Here is a 26,558-nt window from a genome sequence, read left to right as displayed (position 1 = left end):
ATATCGAAAGTAATAGCTGTGGTCCATATGACTTATTCCAAGTGTTTTGAACCGATACTGGGGTGTCGCAGTATATCGGTATTGATGATAACTGAGATATCAACAATTTATATCATTTTCATTCTACATACTATACTTATATTGTTAATAATCCAGCTCCATGGTTGTCCATCTGGTTGACACTCCAACACAGTAGATGGCGGTATTACTGTTACACCATAACAGTTGGTTGCCACCTGTCATCTAATGGAAAAAAGAAAATGACGATGCAGTGTGTAGCTACTACTACTACTAATAGAAGCTTTACCCAAAACCAAAAAAAGTTAACTTGTCAGTGTGTAAAATGTCGTTACACACCCCATTCTACAGGAAGTGAAATTCGTTCTTTTATACGCTTTTGTACAGGTTACAACATTGTGGGGTTAAGGCTAACTCAATGATCGGAGGAGTCTAGCAAACGTTACCAGAGAGAAGTATGTAATTTCACCAGAAGATTGAGTTATGACATTTTGATTAATAAATTACAATGATCAAAGATCAATAACATACATTTAGCAAATATTTAGGGTGAATTTCCATTTCATGCCAACCTTATGTCACTATTCACTAAAAATCTTCCCCTCCGCCATAGCTTTTAAAACTCATTTGTGTTTGTGATTGGTTCAAACAATGAAACATGTTAAATCACAATCACCCATAGGGCATTATAGTAAATGTCTCCTGTGGTAAAAACTTAGAGGTTTAGAGCTACATGAGGTTGAGTAAGTGATTTGTATTTTTTTTTAACTGTTCCTTTAAAGCTTTCAGGCCTCTGCAGCATTTGATTTTCACAGTGTGCCACAGCGAAACTGCCTGTGCATGATTCATGCAGATAAATGAATGCTATTGTGCTTATTCATTCTTTTGACCTCTCGCACCCTCACATACCTGCATTCATCTTCGATCATTTGTTCGAGGTCCCTCCTACAGTTGAAATTACGGGAAATTATGAGACGTACATGTCGCAAGCGTGAACACTGAATCACACTGACGTATCACCCTCAAACTTTTAGCACCAGCATCTTTGGCACACTTTGCTTCCTTGTTTTCAGTTTTTTTGCCTGCAGCAACGTGGCACCAGATCTGTTGGTTTAGGAAACATTCACACCTGGAACAGTGCTGTATTGTTCTGCCACGCCCGCAAGCAAAAAGAGGCTTCCTCCTCTCCGTCTGGAGTCTGGTCCCATGAGGCCGCAGAGTAGGCCATTGATAAAACGCCTGCTTTTTATCTCTATAAACTCTTGGCTCACACTAGTTGAGCTCATCCCTCTGGCCTGGTCTGACAACTCAGGCTCGGTTAAGACTTTTTAATGGCATCGATTCCTGTTAACTTACGAGCGTATGTGTGGAGCACGGCTTATTAGGCGTGAATGAAGGCAGGGATGTGTTGGGGAATGTGTTTTTGTTTGGAAAGTTGCCTGACACTCATTTGTGAGGCAGTCTAGAGGTGCCTGAGCAGACTTCCCGGTCTCGTATTTCAAGTCCTCTTAGATGAGGAAGATGATAGTGCTGTGAAATGGAGATGATTATGTTTACTCTAAACAATGCCTAACAACATGCACAGGGATTTCCTTTAAAGATAGGAGTCTATGCCATTCTCTCCTATTTTAACGCCGTTTGGAGCGTCACATGTGCTGATCTCGCCCATTTTACCGGTGGTATGTTGTTTTTTGGTTGACTTTACAGTGTAAACAATCCTTTAAGCCTTTAAATCTCCATAGAAAAAGAGCCATTTATCTGTACCTGTTGAGTGACAAGTATAGACTTAGAAGAAAGAGTGTACTAAAAAAAGAGTATAAGCACTTTCTATGCATGCCAGGGTGTTTCTTTTAGGCTGCTGTCATTTTGAACATATGTTGACATTTTCAAACCCTTCACAGAACTGGAATTCACTAAATCTCTTTTCATTCCATCTGTTTACATTCGGATTTGTTGAGGAAAATGGCTAAACATGCAGCAATTGTCCTCAGTAAGAGGTGCATTTGTCTCCCGTTTGACATGTTTGGTCAAAATGGTGTTAAATGGCTCAACAGGAGTGACTGACAGAAGAAAGACCTGGCAACCCACATATATGCCACTGCACAGCACACTGATGCTCATTAGGCACTGCTGCCCGCTTCTAAAGCAACAGCATCTTCAGAAAGACATGAAAGGAAAGCGAGGGAGAGACTTACAGTATAGACTGGGATCTGGTCATTGGCATAGGTAACTGGATCCTTCAGCATGAGAATTTACTGTAGCTTGAAAATAAAAATAAGAGTAGAAATTTCCGTGTCCCTTAACGTGCCTTACATCTGTTTGACATTTAAAACTTGATACTTAAGATTAAGTTTCCCCCCAAATGCACTTCAGGAATAAATAAAACATTCAGGTTTTACAACTGTATCTTCGTCTTTTTGCCAAGCTTTATTTTGAAAGGCCTGAAGGTCCAAAACCTGAGCAGGAAGTCTTAAATTCAGGGATGTGGAGGAGGAGTTTGTGCAGCCAGATGGTGCTAAATACTGATTAAACCCTGGATCTTTGAACCCTGTAGATCTCTCCAATTAGCCATTGTGTGGACGACAGAGTGAAGTGGAGAGGGCCAGGAGGCCCCCAGTGAGTCCTTAAGCCTGGCTTTGTCACCTGACACTTCCCCCGTGCTAACAGGCCTGCAAGAGACTCTTCAGAAGACTTTAAAACATTCGAGCGGGTGAATTTCAGTGTGACAAGTGTAGAGGGACAAGAGCCAGCAGGCACAGAGGAATGCTGATACTTTGCACTCAATGCAGGAGAAACTTCACGAGTGTGCGAATACGTTTGTCTTTGTGCGCTTTCCTCCATGTGGGTGTGTAAGCTCGATGAATGTTTGAATATCGCTCTTCACTTGCTAAATCTTAGGATAGATAGATAAGTCATCTATATTAACATATTGCAAAAGGCTTGCATCAACAATTCATTGTTAAAGTGTTAAATATAGATGAGGGACACAAATGCCTGCCGTTCTGTAGAATCCCCCTCATTTTCCCATGCTTCATGTCTTTGACCTTTCTTTTTTCTTTTATTAATCCTAATGTCTGTCCTCCATCTGGAGGTGTAGTATAGTGTCAAATCTCTTGTTAATGGTGACCTGTTTTCAATTAGTTAGGAGTGAAAAGAGGATTAGCTCTGTTTTACCTGCTGCAGGAAAAAAGCCACATCATTGGTCTGCCAGTGACAGCACTTCTTAAGATCTTTCACTGAGTCCATCAATACTGCACAGGGCGGCTTGCCAAGACCTGTTTCTCAAATAAGCCCCTGTACCTATTCACACTCACTCAGAATGCAACCCATACTTGCTTTTGTGTGTACCATGCTCCAAGTCAAACACACACACACACACACACACACACACACACACACACACACACACACACACACACACACACACACACACACACACACACATATATACACACACACAGAGGTAAATCCCACTTACCACCCATCTGTAAACTTCACCCTCCCTTCAAAATGCTGACTTTGAGTGATCGCTTCTCCTTCTGGGGCTGAAAGTAATTTGTATGAAGGGTAAATAAACTGGGAGAGCCTTTGTCTAGTTAACTCAAGGTCTGCAGAAATAGCCCAACAGACTGCTTTCTATACCTGTTGAAAGAAAAATTCACCCTTGATTTAGTAGAAACCTGAAGCTTGCGGAACAAACAGGGATGTTTCCATTAGAACACCTTGAGGGCCATGCGTATTCAGCAAATGTTGCTCAAAAGGCCTTAGTGCGCTAGCTTAAAACCTAAAAGCCAACATATCACACCAGTGAAATTACTCTCCAAGTCTTTCTACAACTAAACAAGGATCTGTGTGTTGAGTTCCTATGTTGATAGACGCTTGGCGACCAGCCTGTTGAGAACCGCTGTATGCGTGTTAAGTGCGCACTAAAAAAACTCAGTAATGTCTGTTGACTGATGCCTGTTCGCACCGTTTTCATGCTCCCAACAGCGCTCTGGATGCTGCGGTTTGCAGAGTGAGTCCAAGCTACTATCTCTTCATACATCACTAAGTTAGCTCATGCTGGCATTGAACCAACACAAAAGGTGATGCCCGTGCTTTTCTGAGAAACACATTATAAACAGCTCCCCCACCGCATATGATCGTGCTTGCTGAAAATCATCTATTGTTAAAAATAGAGCGATTACGAAACATGTTTTATTCATTGTAGCAGAATATGTCTTTATTAAAGCGGGTTAAGGGGGCCTTGCTTACAGGAAAGAGCCGTAATAGTCATCTGTCCTTTTCAATGTGGGGATGAACATGCCTGTCATTCACAGAGGTTGTGTATTAATACACTGCACTAAGTGTTAGCCTTGCCACCTGCCTTCCCGGCCCCCTTCTGCTGTGCTCTTATGTGGTCTGAGGGCCAAGGCTGCTCTATCAATCTGTTAAAGCGACAACAGTGGAGGTCTTAGCTGTCTAACAATAGCAAGGTAACTACCACATACCATGAACTCATACACGAGACCACAGATTAAATCTGGCAGTTTTCTGGGATGCTAATTACTTTAGCAGGCCCAGACAGGCCACTGAAGAAACAAATATGGATTATGATATTGACAGAGGACGTTAGGCAGGATTGACAACATATGTAATTTGACAGGGATGCAAACGAGGCTGTGAGCTATAGTCAGTTGTCTTAATTTACATCAAATTCTTTTTACCACAAAAAGGTTTTCTAACTTTTTAAAGCCAAGGACCCATTAATGATCATCCTATTCCAAATGACCTAGAATATAAAGAGACATTATGTAAAACATTAGACATTATTGTATTGTTTATTTTGTTCTATTTCAATATTTTTTATTAGTGTTTTCATTCAAAAAAAATTATATAAAATGTATTACTTTTTATTATATTATATTATATTATATTATATTATATTATATTATATTATATTATATTATCACAGCTCTATTTCCATTCGTGTTGTATACAATTTGGCATCTACCCTGACTTTGGTTTAACTTGGCTCCAAAATTCAGAAGTCCAATCAAAATCTAGAGACATTCAGTGAATTCAGCATGACAATATCACCTTCGCCAAATCACTTGTCCTCGTTCAACAAAAATATCTCTGCCATGGATCGGTTACAGTTGCATGGCAGCCTCTAATTCATAACTTCAAAGAGTACCGCAACATTCCGTATTCCATCATATTCCACTTCATAATCCAGGATGTTATGTTATGATGTCAATCACACAACCACAGCCCATAATAAATATTTTCCTCACAAGGGCTTGTTGAACTTGGAGCCCTCAGCTCTTGAATGCAGATAGCAGAGGAAGCACCCGGAATGAGAGGAAAGCTCTCCCTCCACTAAAAACATACTTCAGTCATACACAGAACGTCTTGCCGCAGAGCGTTATATACTCAACTCACTATTTATTAGCTTGTTCATGGAGATAAGAAACATCTGTATCATGGTTCTGTCCCTTCATCTTTGGTCCCTTCAACTGAGGCAGGAATACCCCGATCTGATTTACGGAGAGGTGTTCTAGTCTACTTTAATCACCTGTCATCAAATGGCGATTATAAATCCTGGTGATTATATGGGCTGGGGCTGCCCATACCCAGACTGCCTCAGTAGAGGGAAAATGAACTTTCCAGAAGGGTTCCTTCCCAGAATGCTATTTGGCTATGCTGTCCGTACAACACAATATGTGGTGCATCAGTGAGCTAATCCTTCCAGGCCAGTATGAGGCGAATTCAAATGAGGTCTGGAGGTGTTTCTCGTCCAAAGCTATGAGACCATATCTAGTCAATACCATTGGTGCGACATACGGTACAGGCATATCGTTTTTTTCTCCCCCGCCCCCTGAATATATTCAGCTAACTTTTTTTATTATTATTGCAGGCTTCCATTTCTGTGGCAGCATTATGACACAGTGATGATATCAGATAGTAATACCATGGTACTTTTTCATTAGAGATTACCTGGACTATACAAATAGACAGTAAATGCTACTTTAAATAGATTTTAGGTGGATTTCAAATTTACATTCTCTATTGAAGTCGTGTAAGGTTTTTAAAACATTCTCCTAAATTATAGCTGCATGCTTTCCAGCTATACTAACAGTTTTCAGTGTATGTGTGTGTAGCTGTTTGTTGGCGCTGAGCCCTGCAGGGTGTGTTGGCTGGCTGGCTGATGGACGAGGCTCTGACAGGGCCGCTGAGGGTTCTGATGAACTGGGCTGGATGGGGGAGATTGAGAGCACCAGGTGTGAGGGGCCTGAGCACGGCATGCCTGGCACTCTGAAGGGACTCTATGTTTAGATGTTACATTACGTTACATGTGCTGTTTTTTCTGGCGCTGATGCGTTTGTTGAAGGTAAAAACGCTTCTATGCCAACCTCTAGGCCACCCTCACTCTCTCTCTCTCTCACTCCAATCCTAATATTAAAACAGCATAGTTGGTCAGTGTATGTTGTGTTTTAGATGCTGGTGGTCCCCACATAGGATGTTGATGTGCTTCTTTCTTCACCAGGCTGCTTGCATAGCTTTCTTGGTTAACCTGCTTTAAAAGTTTGAGAAATTAATTGTATTGTAAAATATAATATTATGATATTTTCTATCAAATTATTTTAAATGAGAATATATTGTGTATACTGTATCAAGGTGGCACAGCGCTGTGAGACCATAAGACATGAGAGAAAAGATATATATGTTAGAAAATCTTGGTGAATCACAATTTAGCCTTATTATACAGGGCTTCTTTACGAGCAATTAGTTGTCTTTTTAGGCCAGACAGTCACAATACCTTCCTCGCCCACTCTTTTCTCTCATGCCTTATTTTCTCACAGCGCTGTGCCACCCTGATGATACATTAAAGTGTAACTTGCTCGAAAAACACCATGGTAATACTCCCACACAGGACTTTAATAGGACATAAACAAAACGTGTTGTGCCCTAGACTATTTTAAGTCACCCGTAAATCAGTGGGAGAGCATTGTGGACAATTAGCATGGGTTGCTGATTGAAGCCAGACTTTGTGGCTTGCTAACTGCTGCTCCTCTACTTTTAATTGATTCAACGTTGTCTTGATTGGGTGCAGAGCGGCTTTGCCCAAGGCACTGTAAAACGACCCGGGCAGTTTGAGGCGTGCAATGGCCCCTCTGGGAGAGGTCAGATCTCCAGCCTGCTCTGGGAGGCAGGTTCATATTTGCTTAGATGTCCGTAGTCTGACTCTTACCCTTTTCTCTTTCTCGCTTGTGCTGCTGAGCTGTTGCTTGTTTGTTTTTCTTAACAAATAATTTGTTCTTCTTAACATTTGTCTGTTTGCTTAAATTTGATGTTATACACACCCACTAGATGAATGACCCCTGGGTCAGCGCTGTCATTATATTCGGTCTCTTGAATACGGAGGCCTTCATTAATAATGGCCGAACCATGACCTATGATCCTAGTTCTGACCTCATGTGGTCTCAATGTTGCATTAGGGCCACTAGAGTATATTTGGTGCCAAGCACTCATGTCAATCTAGTTATTTGAGATCTGTAAAGCATCTACTCAATATTCAGTTGCAGCAGTAAAGAGGATCCACTCAAGATAATGAGGTTTTCAATCTAAACAAGTATGTTATTTATAAGAAGCATGTTTACTTGCGCTTGTCCGTGAAGTTCACGAGGCCACAGGGTGTCCCATTTGTGACCTTTTGCTAAACCTAATGCAGACTATTCTAGGGTGGGTAAAAATAAGGATTTTTCTCGATTGAGATACTGATTCATAAAGAGGTAATTCACCCAAACATGGAATGATTGGATCATTATGTGAACATTTACTCACCCTCATGTCATTCCAAATCTGTATGCCCTTTTACTTTTGCAGAACAGAAAAAAACAGTGTTTTAAGAACATCTACATGTTTTTTATCCATACAAAAAAATGTCAGTGTGGTTCAGTGTTGTCTTGGACCCTATTGACTTTAATTATATGGACAAACAGTTCGGACATTCTTCACAAAAATTTTCTTTTCTGTTCCACAAAAGAAAAAAGTCATACTAGGTTTGGAACAACATGAGAGTGAGTAAATGATTACTTGATTTCATTTTTTGGGTGAACAATTATATTTACTTTTTTCAACCAGTGTAGCCTGATTCCCAAAACAAATGATTTGTATGAGCCGATTATTTTATTGAGTAGTTTAAAAAGATAAGTTACCTGTTTAAATCAGTCTGAAATACAGTACTTGAGATTTTTTTCATTTATGATAATTTATGACCATATGATCATAACCATCATTTATGAAATATACTGAAATCTAAATGAATCAAAATCAGAATCAAATTGAATCAAGAGCTTGTGAATATAAGATATAAAGGTCAGCCGTTTGTGTTTGTGTCTTCAACCCTATCAGCCCATAGGGTTAACCACAGGATAGTCCTGTTACTTGATGAGTGACATATACCATACTGCACTCCACTAATCACGACGACATGAGAGCCGGAAGATTAACCTGTAGCACTGTGAATATTTTCCACATATCATACATGTTAGACAAGAAACAATCGCACCCAAGACCGATAGTCCCGTTCTCACTCACTCGTGTTTGCTTGCTTTCTTCTATCCACACATCCGTCCTCAAATATCTACCTTAACCAAAGCCTTTTTTCTCTAATCCACTGCTGTATGTCCTTTGCCAATGTTTCTGAAATATAGACATGCCTCCCACAAACACCAATATGTTTTTAATGTAGAGAGCCATATATCTTGTCTCTTCAAGAAAATCTCACACAGAGTGTTTTCCATGGGAAACTCGCAGAGAGACGGCTTTTATATGCCTTTTTCTCCCCTCCTTCACCTTCATCCGTCTTTTGAGGCGTTTGCCAAGCCAGCACAGCTTGAAGTCCTGGCAGGCCATTGTTTGTCTGTGATGTTAATGCTTCTGGGCAGACATTCTTTTGGAAGGGGTGAATGAGTGATATCTGAGGCGTTGGGAGATGTACGGTTGCCTCCCCACTGAATGATGGGACAACTGCTCCACGGCTGGCCCGAGAGCTGTAACCTGAGGAGGAGATCCTCCATCTGTGCCATTGTGAAAGGCCTGGAGGGCTCGAGGCTTAGCTGACCGACACCCCTGGGAGTCACGTCAGTCATTGCCTCGAGAGCGCCTTCTACAGGAAGGTGTAATATAGTTCACCCAAAAAATGACTCACCCCTCATGTTGTTCCTCTCTTTCTTCTGTAGAACACAAAAGCAAAATATTTTTTCAAGTTATTTTGTTTTTGTCCATACAGTGAAAGTCAATGGGGTCCTAAATAACATCGGACCCCACTGACTTTCATTGTAAGATTTCAAAATATCTTCTTTTGTGTTTCAAAAGAAAGAGAGAAAGAAAGCCATACAGGTTTGGAATGTCAGAACATTTGAATAGTCATTTTGGTGAACCTCTAAATAAGATTTCCCGTCAAAATAAATAATGCTGTTTTGTCCTGAGGCTTGTCTTTGTCTTAGCTTGATATTTTTGCCAGTTTCTTCCCTTCATTGGAAAATCAATGGCAACCTCTCAGAATTCTTTTTATGTAATGTGGCTTCCGTTGGAAATTCTTAAGTGAAGAGCTTGCTTCATTTTTCATTCCATTGTTAAGTCTGAGGAGTCTGACCTTGGGATGAACCAATTTTAATCATGAACTCTTGGAACCCACTGCCTCCCGGTGCCCTGCCTTTCTTTAGACTCGGGTCTGCCCCGGTCATCACCCATCACCCTCTGTTTGAACACGCAGAGAAAGAGCGATGGAGAGAATCGACTGAATAGGGGGATTATCATTATGGGAGGTTTTTGTTGTAAGACTTGTTCTGATGCAGCGATGTGCCATGTTTGTGTTAGTAGCCCTAATAGATAAAGCTAATGAGCTTCTTTTTTAATCCTAATGATGAATTGGCACAGCATTGTGTGGTTTATCGACCAGCTGGCCCATCGCTCTTCAAACGCATGAAAGAAATCCCAACATTGATGAGCTGTTTGTCTGTTATTGGGTTTAATAGGGTCAAATCTCTTTATAACTCGCTGGAGCTCATCTGATACACATTGAAAATGAATTGCTGAGGTGGCATTTGATTTAGAGTCCGCATAAGAATATTATAAAGTGACACAATGTGACTCAATCCTCTCACTCATTGATTTTTCCAACACAGGACATAGAAAAGCACTCTGTTGCCTTTAGGTGTTGTTGTCCAGAGAGCTTATATATTGTTGTCTGGTCTTCAGACTTTTTGACCCAGGGAAAATTATCTTTTAGTATCCTCTAGCAAAGATATTCCCCATGTGACAGGTGAAACGTCATTCGCTTTGACTAGAACTACATTTCACAGTATATTTATGTATTTGGCAGATGCTTTTATCCAAAGTGACTTACAGTGCATTGAAGATGTACTTTTTTTTTTATTAGTTCATGCATACCCTGTAAATTGATCTTTGTGTTGCTAGCGCCATGCCTCTACTGTTTTTGCACTAATTTAAAGCTTAGTAAAAAGTTTGAGACACTGAATGAAAAAAAGTGATACTTTACAATAAGCAAGCAATAAGCAAATAACTTTACAATAAACAAACCCTGTTACAGCATGTAATGTTAATGTTAATTTATAAATATAATATTGTTTATTGTCAATTCATGTTTATTCATAATACTTAAATGTAAAATGACAGCTGTTCAAACGTTTTGGGTCATTAAGTTGTTTCATTTTTTTTTTAAGAAATTAATACTTTTAATTCAGCAAGTATGCATTCAATTGATGTAAAAAACACTTTGTAATGTTACAAAAGATTTCTGTTATATTCAGATAAATTCTGATCTTTTGAACTTTGTATTCCTCATGATCAAAGAAAAAAAATGCAACAGTTTCCACAAAAATATTAAGCAGCACAACTGTTTTCAATGTTGATAATAATAAGAAATGTTTTTGAACACCAAATCAGCATATTAGAGTGATTTCTGAAGAATTCATCTTTGCAATCACAGGAATAAATTACACTTTATTAATAAAATATATTAAAGTGAAAAGAGTTATTTTAAATTGTAATAATATTTATTTCACAATATTCACAATATATAAATAAAATTTATATGAACCAACATTTATAAATGCAAGTTCATGATAACTAATGCTTTAACTAATGTTACTTTTTTGAAAAGTGTGTTCCTTGTTTTGTATTCCATGATCCTATGTTCTGGACACCAGGTTTTGGAAATCTGTAGGTGTACGCTGATTTTTGTCAACGCTAGACTGAATCATTCCACTTTATAAGATGACAGGAAACACAAGACGCCAATAAATTTAATCAGGAAATAGCTTTGTTTTTGCCAGTGCCCAATGATGGGAAAAAAAACGTTCAACACTTTCAAATTCCAGATTTTGAGCTGGAAACATTGGACTGCGTGATCACTCAAAAATGTTTTTCACAGCTGAAACTTTGCTTTCCCAAATGATGTAGCTCCCAAAAGTAGTAAACAATAGTTGTTCAAAATAGCCCTAAAGTGCTTGCAGACTCCAAGCAGCATCGATACACAGCCCCACACACTGCCAAACATGCATTCACGCACACAAACCACCGCCAAGCCGACCAAACCTACAGGGAAACTCAGTATTCCAGCAGTGAGTTTGAAATCCATATAATGATAATCTGATAGGTCTCGAGCTCCATCTGCTCTCAATAGTCTTTTATTGTCCGTAATGAGTGGAAATCTTTGTGTCAGCGTGCACAGCTGTGCTTCTGTCCACATCAGGATAGCAACACTATACTCACATTAGCCTGGAAGCTCATCTGGCTATCCCCAGGGTTTCTGCTGGGTGTACACCGGATTACACCCTGAAAATTCCCACCAAATCCTGAGCATCCTTCATGTTTAAGCCGAGTCACTGGACCACGGTCACGTTCGCTTGCGTCAGCTTACTCAGTCTTGGTGGAAAACTAATATTTTTTGCAGTGACTCTAAATGAATCTGACCAGAGCGTATCCATCTCCGCTAAACTCTTATATGCAGCCTATGGGAATCAATGTTTTTAAATTGCTTCCTTGTCAAAATGAATTTGTGCACATTCTGTTGACATTCATATTTGGTAAGATCCTCCTGAGGTCATCTCGATTTATAACAAACAAGATGTAAATCTGGAATAGTTGGCTGTTTTGGCACGAGAGATGCAAATTTTTTCTTCCAAAACATTCCTCAGAGTGCCATATTTCAAGCTGTCATCTCTCGCCCATGGAAAACTCATTCTTTCAGGAGTATTTAAAGCATCCACGTCAACGACAGGATTATGAATTTTCCTCGTGATCTTCAGTGAGCCCTAGCGGACTCAGATTGGATGATTTACGTGCTTTCACATTTGCGGTAATTGCCCTGAAATAAGTGGCTTCCTCCAGAAGTGGCCTTTCTGTGAAGTAGGGGCTCGATGGCTAGTAAAACATACGAATGAGAATAACTGCATCGCTAATATTTCATATAATACTCACTGAGGCCTCTCTCCTTTTCACAGGTTCATCCGAGGAGACTACCACATCGACGTATGCATTAATGATTATTTGGACGTATACTGTCCCCACTACATGGACGCGATCCCTGAGGAGAGGACGGAGCGCTACGTCCTCTTCATGGTCAACTACGACGGCTACAGTTCTTGCGACTACACGGCGAAAGGTTTCAAGCGCTGGGAGTGCAACCGTCCTCACTCGCCCAACGGGCCCCTGAAGTTCTCCGAGAAGTTTCAGCTCTTCACACCATTCTCATTGGGTTTCGAATTTCGTCCAGGCAGAGAATATTACTATATCTGTGAGTATCATTTTGATTTCTTTTTTCTTTTTTGTGCAGCAGTGATTTGTATCCCAATGATGTTTTATGGTCTTTGTATCCAAAACCCAACACTGTGCATGTTAAATAGATTTGTAAGGTTGGTTTTCAGTGGAAAAAATGTTGCATTGCTTTGAGAAGGATGTTGTATTAGCGTCTTCACGGAGGATAACGCAAGACAAGTCTTAGTATACTTAATAGTATACTTTTAAGACGCATATCTGATTACGAGCATTAAGAAAAGGAAGTCATTGCCAAGTATGACTTTGTTTTTCAGGAGTCTTGGCAAACAGACTACAAGGAAAACATGAACCTCAGGGAAAAACATCTTGGTCTACCACTAAAGGGTCTTTGTTACAAACTCCTAGTCTCAGCTTTCGTTTGCTCGTGAGAGGGCTCTTAAAAACAAGCATCTAAACCCATGTTTTTACAACTGGAGTCAGATCCCTACAGGGCGGGAGAGGGAAGACAAAATAAGGCACAGGAGTGGTCCGACTGCTCGGACTGCTCAGGGCCGCAATGGGTTCATTTATGCAGGCGCACGCAGGAGATGTGGAGCGTTTGATTTGGCGGAATCCGACCTGATGATCTGACAGATCTCATGGGCGCATAAAATGATGGACATGTTTTTATGAGATGTGAAGGAGAAGGAGAATGAGGAGGGGGAAGTGGTAGAAGCAGGAGATAAGTACATGGAGACTGCGAAAAAAGACAGATAGGAATGCACAGTACATAGCATTCAGGGGTTAGATCCCAGCAGGAGATATGGATGTTTTGCATGAATGTGGGTGTCTATCTGAGACATTGCAACATGGTAAAATGGACTTTTTTCCCTGAAGGCCTGTGAATAAGAATAATAGGATGGGAAACATCTCAACGGAAGTGATGGAGCTGTCAGGTTCTATGAGGGATTTTACTGTTAATTCGACTTGGAAAACAAGGATTCATAGCGTACTGTGTGACTCAGTGTCATGATTCAACTGTTACTGGCTCTCTCAGGAGAAGAGGAAGTTTCTCAATGTAATCTCAAGTAGACAGTGGCTTTCAATAATCTTAATTGTATCAGAAACAGTTTTAAAGTATAAACAAAAAATAAAATAAAATATTTTTTTTTAAACTAAGTTGTTCTATAAAAAAAGCTATTTGAGATATATACATACATACATACACACACATATATATATTGTGTATTTGTGTGTATATAATTTCTATTTTTTAAAGATTATAATTATAATATAAAATAATTTTATATTGTTTACTGTTATATTTTTACATTATTTACAATTAAATTTGATATACTGTAAAAAAACAAATACAATTTAAGTCTATGTTGCTATAAAAACATTGCATTATACTGCATATACATTATATATAAAAAATATTAAAATAAAAATGTTTATACATATTTGTATTTATACCTGTTTATATAGTATTATTTTTGCAGTTTTTACTATTTGATACATATACTGTATATAAAATTATTATTTTTTAAAATACAGATTATAGTAAGATGCAAAAAAAACATTCAGTTTTCCTAAATCATTCCCTTCATTAGTTTGATGTCTGCCTGTCATGATTTCGTTAGACAGAATGTCTTTGTTAGCTGGTGTGGTGGCTAATCATTCTGAGTGAGGGGGTCGCTCCAGGAGAGCAGAGAGTGACAAGCGCGGTCTCTGTGCTGTCAGTCACCGCGCCCGGCCCGCTCAGGAAGCGATCGCGGGGGATCAGAGGGCCCGGCCCTGCAGGTCAAATGTGAACATGCTCTGATGACTGCAGTTGAACTCACAATCCTGCACGGCTCAAGGCAGCATGTTTTTCCAATATGGCCGATGTGGAAGTCTGATCTTAATCTCAGAGGATAGAAATCCAATTTCAAGGAAAGGTTTTTAGTTGGCCTCTCCCTCCTGTGTGAGCGGGGCCAACGGCAGTGCAGGCTGTCTGATATGAGCCCGCTTCAAAAGACCACGACTGCTATTTGTAGTCTACTCCCTCCATCTTCATAATGTAGGGTAAGGTAAACCAGAAACATTCCCACTTTGTGCTTAAAGGAAGATCTGATTTGTAGCTTTGATAAGAATTCTGTACTTTGCGGTTTACTTATAAGTGGTGTAGTCGCTACCTGAGCCAAAATTATTCCCGTATTACAAAGCGCTCTCTAAGCACTCAAGAATGCACAAGAAAAGAGATAGGTGTGTGTCTTATCTCAAAGACGGAGCATCCATCCATCTTTCCCTCATTTATCAGACTTCTCGGTTACATCACATCTGATCTCTCAACCCATAGCTGGAATAGTGGTGTCTGGGAGGTTTATTGCCCCGGGTCGTCTGCAGCTCGGGTGGATAACTACACAGGGATCTGGTGTCGGCCGTGTGAGAAAGGAGACGTGGATGAGCAGCTCGGGCCGCGACAGTGTAGTGTGTCTTTGAATAAGCAGAGTTGGTGTAGTAGTCTAGTCTTAATGTCTGTCAATGAGAGGTTAGTTTCACACCACATGCTGACAGCGAGGGAATTCTGATGACTGTCAAAATGAGAGTTTGTCATATAAGCCACCCATGAAATCCGCCTAATACGGCCAAGACTGTTGATTAATACCACAGTTTATGTTAAAAGAATTTTGGTGAGAGCCTTGAAATCAGAGAATTGTTTTCTTGTTGGCATTGAGCATTCGTGCAGACACATACAGTACTCCAAAAAATGAATACTTGTCAAGTGCAATTCGCAAGTAAAAATTTGCTTTGATGAGTAAATAGTGAGTGACTTGCTAGTAACGGATAACTTCATAAAGAACTAAAACTTAATATTTTGTTGAATCAAGCTGTAAGATTAAAAGTTTGACTGTGGACAAACCATTTACCAAAGAAAGCATTTGTTAGGACTTTAAACAATTTTTAACTTGCGCAGTCGATCATCAGAAGTTTATCTGGGATGTCTAAAGCTTTTTTTTACATAACCCCATGTGGCGACACACATTAAATATTTCTTACTTTAATGTCAAGAATAGATAGGTGGTCTTCACATTTGTATAACTGTTTAACTGGATGCCACTGTCACGTGTCAGTGTATGTTTGGACTTTCAGTTTGTGTTTTGATTTGTTCCTGTTTTCCTTTGTTCTTTCCCGCCACTCCTTCGTTTCCATGGTTACTGTCATTATCAGTTCAGTTGTATCACCTGTTTAGTCATCATCGTCATCTGTATCACCTGTGTTCTGTTAAAGGGTAACTCAGAGTCATAGAGAGAGAGAGTTGCGACACTCCCATAGACCTCCGTTGTAAATAATGGCGGCGCTTTTAACCGCCTACTTCCGGGATATGAAGATCGGAATAGTTCCAAACACTGTCATTTGGGCGTTGGACACCATTCACTTACATTGCTGCGCGTCGAGTTGTTCCAGAGTTAAGTTGCCGAAATATCGACCTCTTTTGAATTGTCAACTGTCTATATTGTATCAGAGGCCCTTTGCGATGCTTATACTGGTCTTCATTTGTACATGCACAGCGTAATTATTTATATTTTATGTTGGTTGTTTCAACCAATTTTCAAGCACTGCCTGCTAGCTAACGTTAGTTAGCTAGCGCGACTTCGTCAGCTAAGAGTTCGGTAATGAATCGCTACCACCTTTATAGCAACTTTTATTTAATTAAATTTTTTGGGATATACTAACTTTTCATTATGTTATTATTGTCTTGAGTGAAGCGGCTTGTGAGAACAATGCTGGACCTTTAGGATTGTTATGGCCATCACCAGTCCTGTCTGTTTCATGGATCACCTGCCCCTGGTTTTTGTTTTTCTTGTTCACACACACAAGCACACATTTTTGTTGTCTGTCATTGTTTAATAAAAAATATTTTATTTGAAAACCTTCATTTGTATCAGCCATGCTTAAATTCGTTTTTAATCTGTTATAGTTTTGATAATGTGTATGGCTTAATCTTAAAATAATATTCTTAATCTTAACATGATCATGTTTCACGTTGTGGTCCTGGGGGTGGCCACTTTCATCAGAAGAAGTGAGCTAGCTTCTAAGCGAATTCTGAACGGACCGCCACGGCAGACCTCTTTGCGTGATCACGAAGGTAGGCTAATGGCTGAATCAAAATTTATAAGCAAAATCACGGGAATCAATAGCCTAATACAGCCCAGTTGTGCTAAAATAAATATCATGAGACGTCCATCATCAGATGAATGATATGGAAAAGTTAAGTTAGAGCCGCTAAAGCCAGTGCTACTACCCATGCGAACATGAACACTAAGCTTTTCCCTCCAAAAATATAGCTTAAAACTTATCTCCAAATGCAAAACTGACATTAACAAAATGCAATAATGCAATAACAGCTGAAAAAGTACTTGGGTGTGTGTTTTATTTTATATTTACCGTTCAATAATGCAATCGCTGCTGTCTGTCCCATAGAAGAACATGACAGCCAGCGTACGTTTTGGAACTATTGGGGCTTACATGAACCACGTGACAGCCATAGCGGCGACATCAAAGAGTGTCGCAACTCTCTCTCTCTATGGCTCTGGGGTAACTAAACCCCTGGTCAGAGCCTGACTCCACCCACTGGCAATATTTGAAAAATGCTGGAAAAGTAGGCAGAGCCCAGTGGAGAGGGGGCGTGTATCTTTGACGTATCTCTCTGCAGGCAAGGGCGTGGTTAGCTGGTACTCTCTGACGTCAGAGGGTACCACAACTTCCAATAGGAAAATTCAACTGCAGTAGCCACTGTTCAACCTGAAGAGGGCAGCACTCAGACGTTTTTACACCATATTTTGTACAATTAAAACACTTTAAGCACAAATGTCAAAAAAACTACTTGAATCAATGAACAGCACTAATAAAGCCCCATTCTTACAGATCATTAACTAAAAAAAGTTGGTTTAGGGTTTAGTTACCCTTTAATGGTGTAATCTGAATGGTCTTCAACCATTGCTCTTGCATCTTTTGCAGGATCTCACACATGACATGACACGGCATTCTAAAAACAAAATAAAATAAAATAAATTAAACTTAAAAAAAAAATCAAGACCTTGAGCTTTATTTTTTAATTCTTCTGACCTTCGTCTCTGTGTGAACCAGCCCTTAGTTAGAATATATATTTGAGATTAGTCATTTTATCCGCATAAAATTCTATCTTTGTTTAAAAAAAGGGGAGAAATAGTCAGGGCTTTAACAAATACAGATTTCTTTAGTGTGTGATGTTGCCGCTAAAATATATATATTTTTAATGTTTTTCTGCAGTTTCGCACTGGTTGTCATCAGTCATGAATCCCTGTATAGACAGCAGTGTTCACTCCTGTACATCTTTCGTCCGCAATCTCCCACCTCACATATCCAAATGCCCACCCCGGGATGGCATCCTAGTAACGTCTCTGGGCAAAAAGTTAATTCTGGACTCTGTGGCAATACTAACACTACATTATGCAATACTCCGTTTGCACACTCACACTCAGATGTTATTTCTTATGGTAGTAGCCCACATAAGGTTGTGATGTACAGTGTGTGTGTAAAGTGGTGTTTCCAATCAACACTGGGATCCTGCTCTAGACTAGACTTGAGGAATGAGACAAAAGCAATTTCAGCCATATCAAAGGAACTATGCTTGTGTGGACATGATTAAGGGTTTATAAGCCCAGTACGTCAGTGTAGACAGCATATAAGCACATTGATTTAACCCAACCTCTCCCCACAGTCATGAGGGTGTGGGGATGAGAAGAGAGACAGCAGATTAAGTGCAGCTGGAGACCCCACACAGCAGGGAACCATGGGGGTCAAGGCTAGAAGAGCCATGGTGCATTATGGGAATGTCTGCAAGCTCAAAGATGAGCCAGTCAGCTAATGGGGAAAAGAGTTATAATTCTTTTCTTCCAACATGTCTTTCTCTTGTTTTTTTTTCTTCCCTCTACAGTTAACAGATCCTGTTATAGCTTCATCTTGGCACTTTCATGGTGGTTTAAAGTGTTAAACAGATATATGGCTCAGTGGCAAGAAGTTTTTTTAAATCTATTAATTTATAAAAAATAAAAAACACATTAAAATACAGGTCACTTATTCAATGACTTGAATGACTGTCAAGGTCAAACGTCTCTTATTAATACATTTTTTAACTTTAATGTAATTTTCTGTAACATTTTCAGTTTAGTGACTAAGTCAAAAGGAAAAAGTAATTACACATTTCATTACACCTTAAATCCTTATATGTATACGAGTGTAAACACCTTAATTAATACTTTACATTTTTTATGTATTTCTCAAAAAAAGCCATATATATATATATACATCATCAATCCTTTCATTCGGTCCGAATGACTGCCCTATGCAGATAATTCATTGAGATTTGACTGTGTTGCCTCTATGTCCTGAAATTGCAAATGAATTAAGCTGAAATAGAGTGCATTCTTTCCTTTATGTCAACAGCTCAACTTCTGACTCATTTCACAATCACATTCTTATGTATGTAAGCAAGTGCATCTGTTTCTCCCCTCACTACTATAAAGTTTTCTCACTGGTGAATGACACATGATGCAATCCATAACGTTGTTTCTGGTCGTCTCGCTTGTGGTCTGTGTGCGTTCATGTGTTTTTGAGGAGGCGGGGCTTTGAACGGCAATTTGCAGGGTGGGTGGGATTGTTTGCTTTCAATGCTAGCAGGCTAAAGTTAGCATTTCCCAGATCACCTATCGCACCTTTACTTGCTGAGAACTCAGCACATGCATTTTAAACGACATTTTTCCACTCTCCACTTCTTTATCATAGACACTCTTATATACTCAATGACCTATAAATTTCCTCAATGAACCAGTACTGTGGATTCATGAAGTATGACTGGAGGAGATGATGTAAGGTTCAGCAGTTCAGAGTCACTGGCGATATGGTCTATGGACTGAACAGAAGTCATTTGTATCATCACAGCTGATTACAGAGCTTTTAGTGGCAGGTGTTTCTTTCGGCCTGTGATCTGTCATTTGCAGCTGTTGATGTTACTAGCTGCCAGTACAGCTTTAAGTAGTAGGTGTTGATGTATATAGTGACCAATCAACATCTAAGAGGCTTGTGGAAAGGTCACAACCAGCAGAGTTTAGGAAAAGAGCTCGGAAAGATGTATATATATATATATATATATATATACAGTATAACCTGTTGTTAGGGATGTCTGTGTTTAAGATTAGGGTGTTCAATAAATAGTTGCTGCCAGTAAACAAATTTAAAGGGAAAGAAAGACTAATTTATCACCCTGCCACTAATGGACCGTATGTGCTGTGAACATTAGTCTTATCTTATTTATGCTGACGAATGCAAATTGTCAAATAATCCAAATTTTAGGCATTCAACCAGAAAAACAAGACATCTGCGTCTAGGTTTTTTTTTTTCATCATGAAAAACTGAAATCACAGTGGAGCACATGTCCACATCAGTGAAAGCGAGCCTCACCAATTGAATTATCAAGAACATATTGTGTTGACTATAAGGAAATTGCATTTTGTGCAGTCCACACATATTACTTTGAGGCTTTGAAGGGGATTTATTGAAGTCCGTTGCACTGCTCATTACCTAGTCACCTTTACATCCAGAGTGATCTGTGGGAAAAAATACCAAGCCTTCTTTCCCCCGCACCCCACCGGTCCTCATTTGCATCACTCCCTGACTATGCCAGATTGCATTATGTACTGCACAAAGAGAGGACAGTGGAGAGAGAGAGGCTGTCTACCTGTTCTTCTTAAAGCACTAATAAGCTTTTCTTTATGGAGAGGACAAATTGCGAAACATGGCTCATGGTTGAGATGACAAGGGTAACAGCATAGGAAATGTAGCACCGTCTGCGTCTATCAGTAAGAACCAAAATGAATGCTGATTGTACATCCCTCTGAGGCCGGTGGAAGCATTCAAATGAGGCCTTTGCATGAAGATAGCCGCAAACTGCTAAGACAGGTGACATCTGAGAGATATACTGATAGACTAAACCTGACACAAATGAACCTAGTGGCCTTGGGCCTGTGAAGCTGTTTTGCTTTTACCTTTTTGGAAAGCATGTCAAAAAAGAAATCCTTTTCTAACTTCCACTGGCTAAATTTGAGGTTTTGTCTTTTGTTGTAGGAGGAATCAGTCAAATAAATGGCTGCTCACATGTGAAGCATTGTGCACTGTAAATATTGTCTCTTCTGATAAATGACTTGTTGTAGCTCATTTGCAAGTCGCTTTGGAAAAAAGCATTAGCTAAATGACTTGATGAAATGTTTGGCAGTGCGCGTAATCTGCGTATCTGACCAGGCCAGTAGGAAACAAATCCTTATTGTTGTGCCCTGTAATGTATCTAAAGCTAAAAAAAATGACTTGATATATTAAACAATGTGCAGCATGGATCGACTGAGCCTAATATTGACTATCTAAAATGTTTCCACAGCATCTACAGTCAGTGAAAATGGGAGGCGGAGCTGCTTGAGGCTGAAAGTTTTCGTCAGACCTGCGAGTAAGTTTTACAAGCCCCTCAGGAGAGATCCTGGCATGGCTTCTTACAAAACGTGGTTGCAATTGCATCGTTTATCACTGCTGGAATAGTTAAAGATGATGTCATGACCCTGACAACACCCTGTTTTATGTTTCTCCCTCAGACAACTGTGAGAAAAGTCACGACCGTGTGGACAAGATCAATGATGGAAGCATTAACTCCATAGAAAATAATAATGGTTCGTATTTGATGTCAAAGGCATTTCCATATTTAAAACTATCGGTAATGTCAAATGTTTTTGCACACTTAGGTATTATAAACCTCTTTTAATACTACTTTCTTTTCTCCATTTAGATGGAACGAGTCATGAATCTGCCGAACCATCCCGAAGTGATGTCAACGGTGCCGGACGCTTTCAGACTGTAGGGCCCTTGTTGGCCTCAGCGCTGGTTCTTTTGGCTTCACTGTCCTCCTTATAGCATCCCATATGTGCACAGTGACACACCTGAAGTATACAGGAGGACTCGTGATCGAGCACTTTTAAGGAACATCTTTCTCTCAACTGAAAAGTAGTTTCTCGCGCAGGAAGACGCAACGATTTGTGCTTCTTATCTTTTGACGATATAACTGGATGGGTTTCAATGAACAAAATCTCTATCCCATGAAAAGAAAAAGAAAAAACGCTCTTGTACACAAATAAAACCCACTAAACTATGACACGTATACAAAAATAGGTCCGTGTCCTCTCAGTGCCCTTATGTAATGTTGGAGAGGGCCTTGTAATTGGGGGCAGAGGAAGAAAATGACTTTTTCACAAAGACCTCTTTCTGTGTTGCCGTCCAGAAAAGAGAAGTCTTATAACAGATCAAGAGGACTATCTGAGGGATCTCTCCACTTGCATTGTGGGTAAACGTCGTCACTATGGACTCAACTGCTGACTCTACTAGATATCATGGCAAATTGTTGCCTGATAGCATCCCCTATAAAAGGGAGAACATGGAGCGTTTTAATATCTAAACTAGAGTAATCCACGTTGACTCAGGTGCTCAGGTGAACAGTGACGTTTTTGAAGAGTTTTCGTAGATAAAAGAAAAAGATAAGCACTCTTTTTGTACATTGTGTATAGGTGTACATGGGACTGAAACGCAGATATGGTGTTCTTGAAGTAAAATGCTCATGTGTAGCTGCCAAAATTGATGTTTTGTTAGGAGTACGGAGCCTCACTGATCAATCATTTGAGTGAATATACTAATTTGTTTGGTGAATCATACTTTTCTTATTTATTGTTCAGTCTTAGTGCTCTTGACACTTGTTGTGCTAGTCATCAGCCAGAATTCAGGAGAAAGGAACACAAAATGCCTAGCTTCAGTCAACTTACCTTGTTTTATACGAATAACAACCGCATTGCAGAGTAACTTCTGATTATGGTTTAGTATCTTAGCGAGTCAATTCTTGAAATGATATCAGGGGGAAAAACAGTTGTACTTCTACATATCATGTCTATCTGGAGTCATGTCACTCCTTAAAGGGGTCCATTGTTATGGATGGGCGGGAGGAGGAAATGGCTTGCATTAGTAGTGTAAATGCTTCCTGTCTTTTTACCCTAGAGTAACCAAAATGAACCGCATTAACATTTTAATTCAGTCAACAATTTGAGCTCATACCTTTGCCAATTGAACTAATTATGTAAAAAACGTTTTCAAGGATTCTTTTTTCCAGCCATAAAGTGAAAGTAATTCAGTTATTTTCTTATATCCTCAAAACGAATCCTCACATGGACTTTTCTTTTATCAAAGTGCATTTCAACCATGCTGTTTGTATTTATTTACTTTTTTCAATACGGAGCTGTGCGCTCTAAAAGCTCATCTGGGATCTACTGAAACAGTAGCGGTGCGTCGCTTCCACCCCGGTGGCAGCTGACACCCTAACGTGATTTAATAGGCTCTTTGATGTTGTCCAAAGTGCCTGGCATGCAGACCACATACTGCGATGCCTCATGTGGGTTATTTCTGGAATTAAAAAATCGACAGCAGCACAGGAGGAGCGCGGTGTCCAGTTTAGCCGCGGGGCTAGCGTTACTCTTGTGAACTTGGCCAGAGATGGAGAAAGATGAGATCTCCTGCTGGGATCAATAGTAATGGCCTTTACAGACACAAAAACAGGGTAAATATTTGCCCCAGTCCCTGTTCTCCTCGCTCGAATGGTTTCCATGTTTTTCATTCACATCTACGTATCGACAGTTGGGTAAGCCACATAATACGATGTTTTTAATACGATATACGGCTATTTTTGAGTAGGCTAGCTTCTCTGTTTCTTTTACACTGGTTATACAGGAGCACATGGGTCCTATGGATGCTATGTATCCGTATGTTGTCTAGCATCATATCATATATTTAGGAATATTCCAGTAAAAAAGAAGCATAATATCAAATACACTTTTTAAGTACATTTTCAATCATAATACTTCTTTTATTTAATTTACACATTTGTCTTATTTTTATTTTGAGCAACAGTTAAATGGTTCAATATTCATGAAGACAACTAGGAATGTGTGCTGGTCCATCCTCAAAAGCACCACTGTACCATAATTAAATCATATGCTTCAAAACCCCTGTGGAACATCTTAGGTCTGCAATGCTCTGATGTTGCACCACAAAAATATGCTGTCATCAATTTATTGTCATGGGAACAAACCTAGAAGGACATTTTTTGTAGATTTAATTCAGGAAACATTATTTTCATATAACACCTGCAGCGTCTGTTTTTGTCCATATGCAAAAGTCCCGTTTGAGGTCAGAGTATCGACCATCTCGTTGAACTTCCTGCATTTTTCACCACAAGGCAGTAATGTTCTTATATTCTCTCATCGTTTTTATCCCAGAAACTATTTCTTCAGTGTTTTCATTTCCTAATTCTTTCCACTGCTTCTTCATACAGCTGTGAAGACCATGATATCTAAACCACCATTTCCCTTAGCTTCTTGGCTGTGTTGCCTGAATATTAGACATTTGCTGTGACGTCTCTTGACGGTACAGTGCTGACTTGCATTATGATATGACACGTTTTTATATCTTTAAATGCCATTGTTTGTAAATACACTTGCTGGAGCAGCTCAAATAAATGATTAAATAAATTTGTCACTGTTGTAAGAATCATCTTCCTCTCTCTCTTTTTTATATCTACTATTTTAGCATGTTATTAATTTCCATTATCCAATGGGTTAGTATAATGGAGCCGGTTGTATTTACTGTATTCTACCGTTTCAGGGGATGATACAATTAAAATAATATTGAAATAATAATTTCCTAGCTTTCCAATGAACTGACAGTGTGAAAACATTATTTGGCAGCAAATTCCAGCACTTTATTTTATCCCAGTGTTTCAGGATTTAGCTGAGCCTTAAGAAACCCGCGGTTTTCTTTCAAATCCTTATTAAACACAGAATTATACCAAGGCATACAGGGATTTCTGATAACTGATTGTTCAACGAGTGAGGGATAGAAATGGTAACATTTGCCCATCATTATTATTACACTCAGGTGTCAATGAATATTAATGAGCGAGTGCTCGCTCTTGGGCATCGGCCAGTTTAAACAAGAATAGGCTTCAGGGGAATTCATGGTGTTGAATCCTGTCTAGTGTTCTTGCTGATTTGCCTCTAAATACTTGGTGCCTTGTTCTATTTCTGCCCCCTGACCTTTAAAAAAAAACAGACAGAATGTGGTTAAAAAGGACAACTGAAATTCATTCCATACCGTCACATGATGCATTTCAGCAGTTTCCTGCTTTTTACTTTATTGAGACATAAACTGATTATTATTAGATGTATTTAAAGCATTTTATTGTAATTATTTATATTCACAAAGTTTTGTTAAGAAACTATAGTTATTCTGTGTGATAAAGCAAAAAAAAAAAGAAAAGAAAAAAAAACATTCTGAAAATGCTTTGACCTTATTGGCCTTTAAAGTGAACGATTGCTATAAAAACTAAAATAAAACTGTTTGTTCATCCTTTTACAATTATATGCAAATAAGTTATGGTTGCTAAGGAACTGTAAAGAAAAAATATGTGCCTCTGAACTCTGCTCAACTAACTGAAATTCTCTAAGAGAAATTAGGCTGGATAATGTATTAAAGCTAGTTAAGATCCTGAAACATGTATTTGCACACTTGACCCATGTTCTTTTACTCATATGATGCATTATCCTCTGAGGAAAGAGATCAACAGTGTACAGTTCAGTGAAATCTTAAGTTCAGTGTACAGTCTGACGATATTTACATCAACAAAATATTTTAGTGGCCAACTTCCTATTTAATTCTAAAATGAAACAGTATCTGGCTTTATAAGGAACTGCAACTCCATTCAGCATTCTAAAAATAACCGCACACTACAGCTGAGAGGATTCATTTCTCCTTTCATACAGGGAAAGCCTGGGGCTATGTGATATTTCCAAGGCCAGGGATCATGCAGAAAATAAGGCACTGTGTGACTGTATACTTCCAAAGTGTAATGTGAAGTCAAGCCTCCTTCACCAACAGACAAACAGCCTGCATGGAAAACAGAAGGGCTGCAAACCTGGAAAATGCTACATTTGCAGCTTGCACACGGAGATAGGAAGGCAAAGGCATATCCGAATCCAATGGTTTGGTTTTTGGATATAGAATAAAATGGTGTCTTGAATGTTGCAAATTTATTTAAGCCTTTAAATGCCCTTTTTATTTTATGCAACTCTTGACTGCATTTCAGCAAAGAATTAAGAATTTAAGTCAATACATATTTTATTGGTTATCTGTAAATCTCATTTAAAAATTAGAAGAAAAAAACACGTGATGGTGCCATAAGAACCTGTCTGAAACCAGTTTCCTGAGTTGAAACCATAGACTGTAAAAAGGTTGAAACAAATGTGCTTTTTGTATTATTTTTCTGTTGCCTCAAAAATACAGAAAAGCTCCGCCCCTTCCCTCACATTCAGCCAATGAGATTAAAGCGTCAAGCCTACGAATGAAATGGGATTGAAGCGTCAAACTTGTGGACTCTTCAGTTGCGGTTGCAAACATTACTAGAAGTACGAACACGCGAAACAAACCTGGCGAAGGTTACAAGTACAAGTACAAACCAGTAGGTACTTTCACTCACAAAAAGATACCTGTTTGTTAATTAACTGACCGGGAATGAAATGGACCCTTTTCCGCAGTTTTCAGAAGCGGAAGTCGTCATTTGCTAAACAAATGGGGTTTTCAATTTATGAGTAAAACAAAGCCTGTGGTAAACA

At 39.2% G+C, this 26,558-nt stretch overlaps 1 protein-coding gene and 2 long non-coding RNA genes across 3 annotated transcripts in view; 2 read left to right on the top strand and 1 right to left on the bottom strand.

The window, feature by feature from the left end:
* efna5a (ephrin-A5a) overlaps positions 1-24,438 on the top strand; it is a 49,513-nt gene extending 25,075 nt beyond the window's left edge. The window contains exons 2-5 of the mRNA XM_082141988.1: positions 12,534-12,826; positions 21,242-21,307; positions 21,450-21,524; positions 21,641-24,438. Coding sequence (XP_081998114.1) covers positions 12,534-12,826; positions 21,242-21,307; positions 21,450-21,524; positions 21,641-21,765 — 559 coding nt within the window. The 3' untranslated portion in view covers positions 21,766-24,438. The remainder of the gene's footprint in view (positions 1-12,533; positions 12,827-21,241; positions 21,308-21,449; positions 21,525-21,640) is intronic.
* LOC309478375 lies at positions 15,666-17,839 on the bottom strand. The gene is made up of 2 exons (XR_014198955.1): positions 17,736-17,839; positions 15,666-16,050 (listed from the first exon to the last, which is right to left on the bottom strand). It is a non-coding gene; the product is annotated as an uncharacterized lncRNA (long non-coding RNA).
* LOC309478373 lies at positions 15,930-20,065 on the top strand. Its single transcript, XR_014198953.1, has 2 exons — positions 15,930-16,047; positions 17,732-20,065. It is a non-coding gene; the product is annotated as an uncharacterized lncRNA (long non-coding RNA).
* Positions 24,439-26,558: the final 2,120 nt, after the last annotated feature.

Source organism: Leuciscus leuciscus (assembly GCF_965113295.1).
Source record: "Leuciscus leuciscus genome assembly, chromosome: 16".
In the NCBI taxonomy this organism is placed as follows: Eukaryota; Metazoa; Chordata; class Actinopteri; order Cypriniformes; family Leuciscidae; genus Leuciscus; species Leuciscus leuciscus.
The sequence above is the reverse complement of the archived record's forward strand: the minus strand, read 5'-3'. Positions and strand labels throughout refer to the sequence as shown.